Source organism: Triturus cristatus, chromosome 10 (assembly GCF_964204655.1).
Source record: "Triturus cristatus chromosome 10, aTriCri1.1, whole genome shotgun sequence".
NCBI classification, from domain to species: Eukaryota; Metazoa; Chordata; class Amphibia; order Caudata; family Salamandridae; genus Triturus; species Triturus cristatus.
In genome coordinates this window covers 307,555,019-307,568,247 of record NC_140593.1, presented here as the reverse complement: position 1 = coordinate 307,568,247, position 13,229 = coordinate 307,555,019, and the positions used below count along the sequence as shown (strand labels likewise).

At 50.5% G+C, this 13,229-nt stretch overlaps 1 protein-coding gene across 6 annotated transcripts in view; it reads left to right on the top strand.

The window, feature by feature from the left end:
* Window positions 1-13,229, top strand: part of CROT (carnitine O-octanoyltransferase) — a 662,560-nt gene that overhangs the window by 612,732 nt on the left and 36,599 nt on the right. For all 6 annotated transcript variants that reach the window (XM_085631293.1, XM_085631292.1, XM_085631296.1 and 3 more), the window contains one exon: window positions 10,720-10,843. In XM_085631293.1, the coding sequence (XP_085487419.1) occupies window positions 10,720-10,843 (124 nt within the window). The remainder of the gene's footprint in view (window positions 1-10,719; window positions 10,844-13,229) is intronic.

The window sequence follows — 13,229 nt, the reverse complement described above, 5'->3', positions numbered from 1 at the left end:
AAGTAAATCTCACATCCTTTTTTCGTATGTAAGCTCAAAAGGAAGGCTGGGCATAAAAAAAAATCTCTAGTACACTGTATAATCCAGTGGACTAGGGGATCCGAACATGGATGGCCTTCCGAGTAATGGAAACTTAGTTCAGGTCTTGCTATGGAGGGTCATGTCGATCATTTGGGAGGCACCCAGTGTAAAAGAGGGAGGCATCTTTTTTTTTTTTTTTTTTTTTTTTTTTTTTTGTGAAACCGTTTATTGCAATCTCAAGAATATACAAGTATGGGCCTACAACCTTCCGGCCGGCCGCTAGAATGACAGGAGCATATGACATACGTTCAAAAACACTTGGCCTTGCAGAGAAGCAGAATCAGGAGGTATCAACGTCGTGGGCCACATCCCTCTGACCCCACAATACGGTTTCATTTTATACAAACAACACGAAAAATCACACCCGCAAGGCAACCCGCAATCGAAAGTAACAGCACGTGCTCCCCGAATGGGGGACCCCAGCCATCCACAGGAGTCTAAAGAGGGGAAGGGGAACAGATCGAGGACTGGGGGAACTCTGTGCCCGGGGCTGGGGAAAGGAGTCAACTAAGGGGACGGGGTTGGTGAGGCAGCAGGCAGCAGTGGTGGCGCGCAGATACCCCCGCGGTAGGCGTTCCAGGGGCCCCATACTTTCACCCATGCCCCAGGCTTACCCCTCGCCACATACACCACCTTTTCTCGGAACATGCACCAATCCATGTGTTCTTTCCAGGCCGACACCGCCGGGGGCCTCTGGGATCCCCACAGTTGAGCAATGTCACGCTTAGCAATCATATATCCCAGAGTCACCCATCGCGTCTGCGGAACCGAGTAGTCAGTTGGTTCCCACACATTCAGCAGGCATCTCCTCGCTTCAGGCAGCAGCGCGACATGCGTAACCACTCGCAGGACCTCATGCACACCACGCCAGAATCGCTCCACCTTCGGGCATTCCCACAAAATATGCAAAAAAGTAGCCAAAGCACCACACCCACGCTTACACAACCCATCCTCAGCATAGCCCATACGCAGAAGCCTTGGCCCCGTCATGTAAACCCGGTGGAGTATCTTAAGCTGGACGAAGCGAAGGCGAGCCGGTATGGCCACCTCCTTCGGAGAGGCCACCGCGGAAATCCAGTCCTCGTCGTCCAACTCCAGCCCATCGGCAACCCAAGCCTCGCGGAGGCCAGTCAGCAAGCCCGATCGGTCATTAATCAATTTTTTGTAAATAAGGGAGATCGTGCTGTCCGGAACGTGGCCGTCCAGCACCCTATCCTCCAGGGGGGAAGACTCCGGGATGGAGGCGACGTCTGGGAAGACGGAGCCCAGTGCGTGACGGACCTGCAAGTACCGAAAGTATTCACTGCCCTGCAGCTGAAACTCCGTCTGCAGCGTCTCGAATGTTTTAAATCCCCCCCTCGTCCAGAGATCCCCCACTTTACTGATGCCTATCGTGTCCCACCTCTTGAAGCCCTTCGAGGTCCACAGGGAGCCCAATCTCTCAGACGCGTACAACGGTGATGCCCGGGTCAAACGGTCCTTCCACCCCATAGCTGCGTTAGCCGCGTGCCATACTCGCACCATGACACGCGTAGGTCCCGTTAGGCGGGGGCCGGGCGCGCCAGAGTAGAGCGCTCGATTATAGTCGCCACCAGGCAGGAGCATCTTGTCCATTTCAAATGCCGGGTTTAAGGCGGGCCCGTAAAGGCCATGGTTAATTGCAGCTAGCTGGGAGGCCCATTAATACCGTTTAATATCCGGGAGGGCAATCCCCCCGTCGTACCATGGGAGCGTCAACTTCGCCAGGGCAATACGCGGCCTCCCGTCCCAGAACAGGCGGCGCTGTAGACTCTCCACCTCACGGAAGTAGCGCGCTGGGACTAAATCCATAGTGTTCTGGAGAGCGTACAGGAAGCGTGGCAACGACATCATCTTAAACAATGCCGCCCGGCCGAGCGGCGAAAGCGGCAGGCGCCGCCAACGCGCGACGTCCTCCTTCAAGCGCTGGAGGGGGGGAAGCAAATTCCGCTCGTAGCGGGCCTCCGGGTCCAGAGTAATATAAACACCCAGGTACCGAAACCCCTGAGAGGCAATCTGGATCGGACAGCCCCGCGGGAGGACGGGAGCCTCCCCGGAAAGCACATACACACATGATTTAGCCCAGTTGATGACAAGGCCTGAGTTGCGGCCGAATGAGCGCAAAACATCAACCAGGACAATCAGTGATTTACGCGGGGAGGCTAAGTACAAAAGGATATCGTCAGCGTATAGGCACACGCGGTCCTCATACTCGGGGGTCCAACGGAGACCACGGATGGAAGGGTGCCACCGCAGCCACTCCGCCAGGGGTTCCAAGGCCAGCGCGAACAGGAGCGGCGACAAGGGGCAGCCCTGTCGCGTGCCCCGTCCCAGCTCGAATGGGACCGATACTCTTCCATTCACCACCACCTGCGCCAAAGGGCCCGAATACAACAATTTGACCCAGCTGATGAACCCCGGGCCAAATCCAAACTTCGCCAGCATCGCCCAAATGTATGGCCACTCGAGCGTGTCAAACGCCATGGTGGCGTCTAAGGACGCCAATACGGCCGGCTCCCGCACAAACGGGACACGCGCGAGCACCCCGTGCAAGCGCCGCAGATTGAGGGCCGTGTTGCGATGGGGAATAAAGCCGGACTGGTCTTGGTGGACCAGATCGCCCACCACGCCGACCAGCCGGTTGGCTAGCACCTTGGCGAGGATTTTGGGCTCCGCATTCAAGAGCGAGATGGGCCGATAGGATGTAACCCGGTCCCGGGGTCTCCCTTCCTTGTGGATCACCACGATTGTAGCCAGACGCTGGTCCGGCGGGAGGGAGCCCAGCGAGTGGGCCGCCAGGAACATCGCGCGGAGATGGGGTGCCAGTACATCCGGTCGCAGCTTATACAACTCGATAGGGATGCCGTTCGGGCCCATGGCCTTGCCGGATGCGACCGAGCGTATGGCGAGGGCAATTTCGTCGGAGGTGGGAGCGGCATCTAACGACACCCTGTCCTCCACCGAAAGGGAAGGCAGCGCGATATCCCTAAGCAGGGCATGGGAATCCTCCTCCGAGCAGGGAGAAACCGGGGAATACACATCGCGGAAATAATCCGCGAAACAAGAGACAATGTCTTCTGGCTCGGTGACACGCACACCATCCATCCTCTCAATCAGCGGGACCACACGACTCGCTCTCTCCTTCTTATCCAACCACGCAAGCAGTTTACCAGCCTTATCACCCACATCATACAGTCGCCCCTGTTGCTCTCTTCTGAGGCCCCTGGCCGCCTCCGTGACGAGGGCCCTGTAGGCCGCCTGCTTAAGTTGTAGGACATGTAGTGCAGCATCCGTCACCCCACCCTCTAGATCACCCTCCAATTCAGCAATTTCGGCCTCCACCCGGGTCACCTCCTCCTGCTCGCGCCTCCGGGCATGGGAGATAAAGGAGAGGGCCTCCCCTCTAAGAACTGTCTTGAAGGCTTCCCACAGGGAGATAGCCGAAGGGATGGACCCCACATTCTCATCAAAATACCGCTGCAAGGATTTAATCAAATCAGCGCGAATGGTGGGGTCACGCAGGTACCAGGCGTTGATTGGAGCTACCCTGCCCTCCCCCCTCGGGAAGACATCAAAGTGCAACAGGAGCGGGGAGTGATCTGAAATACCCCGCGCCAAATGGCGTACCTCTCCTACCCTCCCCACATAGGCCGCAGGGACAAGGACATAATCAAGCCGAGAGAGGCTACCATGGGCACCGAGTGGAAAGTGTACTGCAGCTGCGTGGGATGTTTTAAGCGCCAGCAGTCCACCAATCCCAGTGTATCTAGAAAGCTGGACAGCCACGCCTGCGCCCGGGGGAGGTCCCTAGGGGGGTGGCGATCCACGGTCCCAGAAACCACCGCATTGAAGTCCCCCCCAACCACCAGAAGCCCCCCCGGAAGGTCAAGAAGGAGGCGCCCCAGGTCTGCAAAAGTGGTAGACTGTAACCCCGGTGGGACGTACACTGATACAAAGACAACTACTTTGCCCTCCATTCTCCCCACTAAGACAGTGTAGCGTCCCCTCTCATCATGGCGCACCTCGTCTATTTCCAACGGGAGCGAGTTCTTCACCATGATGCCCACCCCCCGTGAGCCCGACGTGAAGCCCGAGTGGGCCACCAAACGATAGCCACGCCGATTCATGGCACAAAAGGAATTACCAATAAGGTGTGTCTCCTGCAGAAAGACCACATCTGGCGAAGTTCGTTTCAGATACTGCAGGACCACACCTCGCTTGATCCTATCCCCCAGTCCATTAACGTTCCAAGACAATAAAGTCAGGTCCCTACCCCCCATCACGTACAGAAGCCATCATTCGTCCCCCTGAGAGCACCTTAAAAACACCAATACAATAAAGGGTTTGCCTTGCGGTAAAAACAAACAACACCCCACCCCAACCCACCCATCCCAACAAAACTCCCCCCTCCCTGCACCCCTGCATGAGCCCAAACAGCCCCCCCAAAGTGCAGTGTGCCTGTCGCCCCATAAATGATTAAACTAACTAGTCCCCCAGAGGAGGAGGGAGAGCCCCCAGGAGACCCCGTACTACCTCCACAGGAGGGGAACTTACACGAACAGTCAAAAGTGACGATAATGTTGTCCAGAGCAAGGCCTACTATTAGTCCCTCAGTCCTGATCCGGCGAGCCCTCCCCTCCAACCGCGCCCCCCCCCACCCCCCGGCCCCGATCCCCGGGCAAAGAGTCCAACCAGTCCCCGGCCGCTTCGGGACAATCAAAAAAGTGCGTGCGGCCATCCACCTCCACCCGCAACTTAGCTGGAAAAAGCATCGCATACTTGAGGTTCAGGTCCCGTAGACGACGTTTAACTCCAAGAAAGCTCAGTCTCTGCTTCTGGACCGCTGGGGTGAAATCAGGATAGAAGTTTACGTCCATATTGTCGAGTCTGACCGGTCCTTGTAGCCGAGAAGTCTGCAGGATAGCGTCTCTGTCCCGAAAGTTGAAAATCCGGGCAATGAGAGGCCTCGGAGGGGCTCCGGCCTTAGGTCTTCCTCCGGGAACCCTGTGGGCACGTTCCACCGCAAAGAATTTACTCAGCCCCCGGGGCTGGAGATGGGTGAGAATCAGGTCCTCCACAAACAGGTCTGCCGCCGCCTCCTCACGTCCCTCCGGCACCCCGACAATGCGGACATTGTTCCTCCGGGCCCGACCCTCGGAATCTTCCAGTCGACGATCCATCAGGGCGCTCGCCTGGCCAAGCCGGCGCACCTCCTTTTGGAGGGCCGCTACGTCCGTTGTGAGGCCCGAGGTGGTGTGGGCCAAAGAATCGACCCGGTCATTGGTCTTGGATAGATCGGCCCTCACCAGGCCAACATCCACGTGGACCGAGTCAATCTTCTGCGCCAGTGTGTCAAAGCGCTGGTCCACCGAGGCCTTCATCTCGGCGATAGCGCCCATGACATCTCGCAGGGTCAGATCCGCGGGCAGAGCAGGAGCATCAGTCGGGCCCTCAGGGGACCTACGCGGCACCTCAGGAGATCCCTTCTGGAGGGTGTAGCGGTCCATGTTGTTGGACTGATGGGCTGCGCCACGGCGGGTCGATTTCACCTTTGCCCGGTCGCCATCTTGCTTTGTGGACATGGTTTCAGTCCCCAAATCGTGCCAATCACCTTGGAAAAGGCCGACAAACCAGTTCACGGGCTCCGGGGGGGGGCAACCACAGGTCCGCAGGACGGATCACAGCCGGCGGGCCGGCAGGGCACCCCAACGAGGCCACACCACCGCACACCGCCCCGCAACCCAACCTCACCTACGCAGCAAGGAGGGTGCGAAAGTGAAAGTGCGGGGTACGCGAGTCGCCCGGCCCTGCCCGCCGCTGTTGATCACTTTGTCTCCGGATCGCCCCACAACTCCAATCCGGGGGGCCGGCGTGGAGAAGGCCGCAAACCTCACTCGGTGCTCCCGCCGGTGTCCGAGGTCCAATTTGGAAGCGGAAAACGGGTGACACCTCAGCTCGGGCTCACCAACACAGTCCCCTCATCTAGGACAGGATATTGTCAGGATTTATGTAGGAGGTCACGGAGGTCCTCGGGAGCCTCGCACCTACGCGGCCATCTTGGTTGCGCGCTAGGCTCCTCCCCCCGAGGCATCTTTTTAACGTCTGCATCCTCCGCTAACTGGATCATCAGAAGTGTAGTTTTTAATGGGTATCATATGCTTCTTATGGTAGATAGAATTTAAAATAAGGAACACAGCAAATAAGTCCACAATGAAGTCATATAATTTAATGGATCTGATGAATTAATATGCCTCACTTCATATGTGTTATACGTGAGAACCCTGGATAAACTATGATATGTATGGATACAAGGAAAAAGTAATAAATGTAATTTTGTTTCTACGATTGCCTGTGACCGTGAATCAAGCACAGTATTTACGAAGTCCAGGCCTTACTTCATGGTCTCTTCTTAGGCATCCAAACCATCTTGAACCAGAAAATGTTTTTTTTTAATATGGTCTGGTAGGTTGATCACAAAGGTTTGCTAGAAGCTACAGATTGTGAACATATCTGCACAGAAAGGGTTGATCTTTGCTGCCAGGTGAAGACATTACGGCACACAAAGTACAGTTTTTTTAAGTACAGTTTTTTTAATTCTATATCAGGAGGTGCTGTGAGAAAAGTATTTGCGTTCTGTTTCAAAGAAAATGCTTTTACAGCTAAGCATTCACCATACTATAATGGCTTGAACAATAATGTAAAGTCCCGAATACATTTCACAGTACAATACTGTAGTTCTTGTATGCATTTCACTAGATGGGTACACTCAATATTTAACTTTGTAGGTCCTAGTGAATCCCAAATGAGGAAATGACAACTGAATGTGCGCATTAACTATAGTAAATCAAACACTCCCTGGCATTGTTGCCCCTCGGAAGATTCTGAACCACCCTGATAGAGCTCCCTTCTTTCTTGATCTCCTGAACATTGCCTAAATGTCTTTGGCCCAATTTCTCCCTGGTGTGAAATCCTACTGATGAAATGAGACCTTTTGCAAATGTGTCTATCTTTATTCCCAGGAGAGCTCTGTTCCTTGATAGTGTTGCAGGGTTTAGATCTGGAAAATGCAAGAGGCAGGCATTTTTCGGGATCGTCAATTTTCTTTTATATTGTCGTGTTCTGCAATCTGTTTTTTTTACTCTGCAGTGAACAAGGCCACCATCACAGTAGCACAGTTCTCCAAGTCAGTGCGATGGGGTCTTTACAATAGCTTGAAGGAATTGATAATGGACTGTCTCATCACATCTGCCCCTAGAGGCAAAAGCTTACTAAACACTCTACTTAGCCCTTCTGCAAGCATGTCTGAAGACGTTTGCGCCTTGGTCCCAGGCGTTCCTGCTTTAAGGTGTCTTAGGTGTTTAAGCCTTCTATCTAGTAATGACATGCTTTCGATTGCTTTGACCAAAATGCTGCACTTCCTTAACTGTTTAATCCAGCCGTTGGTCATATGACTTCATTTTACCTGTTGCTTTCGCCTCCTTTTTTGCATCTCCACTACCTTTCCAGAAAGCTCCCCCCCACCCCACACACACAGTTTCCCCAGAACACCTTGCTCTTCATTAAGTTGTTGAACAGGAAACTGATGGATTGTATTAGAGTTCTCTCACCTTGGATAAGCTTTGACTCTTTTGCAGGACTCAGTTTGATTTATATGATCTCCATCATGGTCTACACCTCTTTCATATGTTCCATCTGTCTGTCATGGCACTGTTTAAATCAGGAGAAGTAGAATTTTAAAGACATCCATTTGTTTTGGCTCAGGTTTACCTCTTGTGCAAACACACCACCAAAAGCCAGTGCAGGAATATGCCACAAGGCGAGGGTTAGTGAAAGTCATGCTTTATGATCTCCCACTGCACCTCGTGGTTTCAGGCCACGGGAAGTGTATAGTAGGAGCTTATTCGGTGTGTTGAATAGTTTGTCTCTAGGATAATACCTTGTAAAGGAAGTGTTCAGGACACAGAACAAATGAAGGGTTGCTTGGCCTCACTGCTACACTCTGTGTCATGTGAAGATCTCCATAGTCCTGCTGAGCAATAGAAAAGAAGCTCCATCTTTAATACTGCCATAGCAACTTGTCAGGATTGCAAGTCAGGAGCGAGTTCGGAAAGGATCAAGGAGACAGTTACTTTCTCTAAAATCCGACCATATGGGAGCAATCACAGCAGCATCCGATCATACCTCACTTAACTCATCTCATAGAATCCTGCAATTCAGACTGGAAAGGACCTGTTTTGTGGCATCTAAGGAATACTAGAATGCTAACCATTGTGGGGTGGAAACTTCCATGACCAGAGGTTTACGTCTGGGCCAATCAGTAGTCGTATCAGTATTTAACTGCAAGACACACATGCTTCCGTGCCGGGCAACATTTTGTAGTTGCATTAGCCTCCCTTTTTGCTCCGTTTATACACTCAACCTTGCATCCTACCACCCTTCCGATACCCCTCGAGCTATTCTCTCCATTTCCCTCGAGTGTTGCTAGCTTGCATTGTATGTATGTTGTTTGTCCCAACACTGCCCTTTATCAGTGTAAGCTACTCCTGATTGTGAGTCCCTCCCATGTGCCCCAACTCCAGTTTGGCATTTCTTGTGCAATTACCTGTTAGCTTATGCCTTACTTGTTCAGAAAAGTCTCCATCTGCTGCCTAAGAACATAGCCCCACAGCAGACTGCTACAAGATGCTAATCCTTGCCAGGTATTCCTGACACCGCAGCACTCCAGTATTTGAGTACTTTTTCATTTTTATATACATAAATCTTTTTATTGCAGTTTTACAACAGCAAATATTACTGTAAAACATCCCTAGCATATCAGATAATTAACTGCTGACAAGACATCGAAAGTGTCACATACCCCAGGGGTATTCGATTTCTTGATACCTTAAGAGAGACTGAGTAAGGCTGGGATTCTCAGCAGATCTTAATGCTCGGTCTGAGTGTGACTGTTTCAATCAATAAGTCAATCCGAAAATTTTGAAGCGCACTACTCACCTTTGAGGGTGTCAATGGGGGGAAACAGCTCCGGTTAGTCGAAGAGCCAGGTCTTGAGGGTCTGCTTGAAGATGTGGAGGGCGGGGGCATGTCTGAGGTTGAGTGGGAGCTTGTTCCAGGTCTTGACCACTATTTACTGGGCTGCAAGATCTGAACATGGATCCCACTGAGAATGCACTCCACGAAATGCAAAGCTGATTATTAAGATTCAGGCTGACATCATTAACCTGACATCTACGCTTATCCCTAGAAACACTCTCCTCCGTTCACTGTTAGTAAGTTGGGGCAGATGTCAGACTATATAAATCCACACAGTAGTCCTATGATATGGAAATTACTCTTTTTCTGGAAGCCCTTCTCAAAAACTATTCATGGATTCTATTAAGCTTCTAGTCTGTTTCATCATTTTATTACAAATCTGCAATGAGTTCTACTGGGAAATTTGATTTTCTTTACAAGATATTGAGGAGCATTAACTCAAACACCTTCATACAGACCAATGGATGATCAATGTCACTTATGTAAATCAAGGACCCAATCAAAAAGGACCTATAAACATCAGTAAATGATTTTAGCACCACACACGGGTTTGTGACCGCTCAATATATTCAAGTTCATATATCCAAGTTATACAGAGAGTTTGAGAAATGGTCTCATATAAGGCTGTTATACAATAATGGCAAACTTAGTGACTCCGTGAAAAGGTGACAGCGTGTGAACAAAACCAGAATCACCAACAAATATCAACACATGAAATAAATTTGGTTAAAACATAAATACATTTAGAATGTCTATTCTTTCAACCTAGTCCGCTCAAAGACTGAGCAACCCCATTATTATTAATGGTAATAAAGTCCTTTTTAGCCCATTGTCATTCAAATTCCATCAGAGAACTTCAGCATTTCTCAGATGATGTTACAAAAGTTTTCTTCCTTTCACTATTATGCTTAGATGTTAGACTGGCTTCTCAGAGAATGGACATGGCCTTTTTTGGCGAGCAGCACTTCAAAAAGAAGGCTGACTTTACCTTGAAACTATGGCTTGTTTGGTGAGTCTAGCCTCTCCAGCAATGCAGTTCCACAAACCGGACAGGACATTTGAAAGCTATTGTAGAGTACAATCCCGGCTGAGACTCTTTCTCCACCTAACCTGACACACAAACAAATGTATCGTCTAGATCATGATCTGGGATTTATTACAAGCCATTCATATTTTCTGTGCTAGAAATGTTTTGGTGTAGCATTGTTTATTACTTTTCTGTAAAGTCATTTTCTGCAACATTAGGTTTCTGGAAAAGCAAGACGCTGAATAAAAAACATGTTTTTAATTCCAGTAAGCCAAAGACCATTTTCTATGCATGCACATTCTGTAAAGGGAATGCACATCAAGTTCCACAAATACAGGAAGCAAATAACATTTTGGCACTTCATGCTATGGGCTTTCGTGGGCTTTGATCAGGGAACTGTTACATTTGCTGTACATATGCTCCAGGATATGGGATTACGGGTGTGCAGTAGCATTTGCTGTGACTGATATGGTTAGACTTAATCAGCTATTGCTTTTTAGCTTCTTTTCTGGCAGGCTGCTTTCCGGAACTGCATGTTATTCTATTCTTATTTTTTACAGCCCCGGTTGCTGTTATGAAACTGCTACAACAAGGACTTTCTACCATGGACGTACAGAAACGATGAGGCCTTGTACTGTGGAAGCTGTGGAGTGGTGTCAGTCCATGATAAACCCATCTTCTTCTGTAGGTGTTCTTGAAATGCTTTGATTCTGACTTAGTTTCTATGCACTGTGCAGTTGACTCCGAGCCCCATTACAAGTCCAGCAGGCAGTATCCCCAGAGAGTAACAGCCCCATCCAATTACAGGTTTTTCATGGTGCAGAAATAGACCTGGTAAACCCAAATGTATTTCCATGCACACTTGTTCACTGCTAGAAGCAAGAGGGAAATGTGTGAGAAAATTGACCCAGAACAGGAAAGGGGAAAAAGTAAACGGGTCACAGTAATTCTAGGACCTGCATGTTTTCCTTGCTTTTGGGCTTGGTAATTTGTGAATTCCATTAATTGTGGGAGAGAGAGGTTGTAGGTCAGAATAGCTTATGCTGAAATATCATGTGACATCAATAAATACGTTTTATAAAAAACTGTCATCCCATTGGATGTACATTTTCTGTTGTTAACTCCAATGTGGCAATATTTTTGTATACAATATCTGATAAAGGCTTCTAGCTGCAGATTCTTTACCTTAGATTTATCCCCAGGTGTCGGTTTGGATCGTGAGCAAAACCCCTGCATACTGGTAGGTGGCGTCGTCTGCACCATAACTGAGGTGTGCGGTGCTTATATAGATGCCAACCCAGCATGCTGGCATCAGTTCTTTTCCTTTTGCACCAGTCACGCAGATCTGGACAACAGCTTCCCCAAGTAAATTTTTGACTAACTTCTTTCAACTTTTTGAGGTTTTCCTCCTGGTGTGTCCGAGATGCCTCTTGGAAGGCCAGCTTCAAGCCCTGTGCGCCTGTCACTGCTCTATGTCAGTGACAGACCTGCATCTTATATGTCTTTCGTACTTCGAGCGCGACCACGATCTCAAGGCCTGCTCCAATTGCCCTGCCATTAACTTGAAGGCCTTGAGGGAGAAATCCCTTAAGCTCCTGGAGGCACAACATGCAACGCTGAGATGATCCATATCCCGGTTGAGAGGAAGGTCCTGGAAGCGGTTTCAGAGTCTGAGATCCTCGTCGTTCTCAAAGGTGTCTGGTCACATGGGAGATTTATGACACTAGAATAAGTCGAAGAGGTCTTCGACTTCTCCTCGTCTGTCAGCTGACAAGACAAGGGAGCATCTACATTTGAAGTCTGGCTCTGCAGTTGAGCCTGTGCCTGGGCTGTTTCTGTGCCATCCCAAGTTTCCGAGAGCCGTAGCTACCCCCCACCCAATTAAGAATATTTTATGAGGGTATCTCATATTTGGGAGGCCTATTCCCTCTGGTGTGCCTTTAGGCCTGCTGGTTCTGGAGAGTCCCCTACTAGATCCACGCTGATGGCTTGAGCCCCAGCACCACCCGGGCCTCTTGGATCCACAGATGGCTCCCAACTGACTCTGGCCATTGCACCTCCGCCTTCCCTAGTGCCGATCCGGATGCAGACTCTCCAGCGCCGCTGGTGCCCACCAGTGGTGCTGTCCCGATTCTGATCCTCTACACGGAACCGGATGGGCACCGCCCGGCATCGACTCCAATGCCAATTGGAGCCATGCCTTCCAGCCTGGAGCCTGAGCCCTATTCTTATGGACTAGGACTGAGGGAGGAGTGGGAGGGGTTGCTGGACCCTGAAGAATACCAGCCTTATGATTCTAACATGGACGGGTGTGAGGATTTTGGGTTTGCCAGTGGACTGTATACCCCACCAGATACTGGCATACTTTCTTCCCCTACCGTGGCTACAGAGGAGCGAGTGTCATTTGCAATGGTGGTGAGGAGGGCTGCTGAGGTCTTGGACCTTAGCTTGCCCTCGTGGTAGTCGAGATGAATGTCTTGACAGAAGTGCTTCAACCGGGAATGTCTCCTTCTGAACCACTTCTCCCATTTAAAGAAGCTCATACTGACGTCCTGCTTCAGATTTGGTCCAAGCCCAACACAGGGGCTCCTGTGAACAGAACTATTGTCCACCGCCACCACCCGCCCCTTGGGACCCCAACTTCCTCATGCAACACCCTACCCAGGAGAGCTTGGTGATCCAAACCTCCACTTTCCCCAGAAATCCTGACACATTCCAAACTGCACATCCAGATTGGGAGTCCAAGAGACTTTACAATTTAGGCAAGAAGATGTTTTCTTCCACCAGCCTAGCATTGTGATTTGAGAACACTGCTTGCCTTTTGGGCCGCTATTCCCATGCTCTGTGGGATACGGTTGCGCAGGTGCTGCCAACGGTACCTGAGGAGGGCAAGACTGTACTCTGCCAGGCAGTTGCCAGATGGGAGGAGACAGCTAAGTTCACGATCCGATGTGGACAGGACACCACCAACTCACTGGGCGGAGCAATTTCGTCAAAAGTAACCTTACAGCTTCATGCCTGGTTGAGACTGGGTTTTCTGGGATGTCCTAGCATTGCTTATAGACATGCC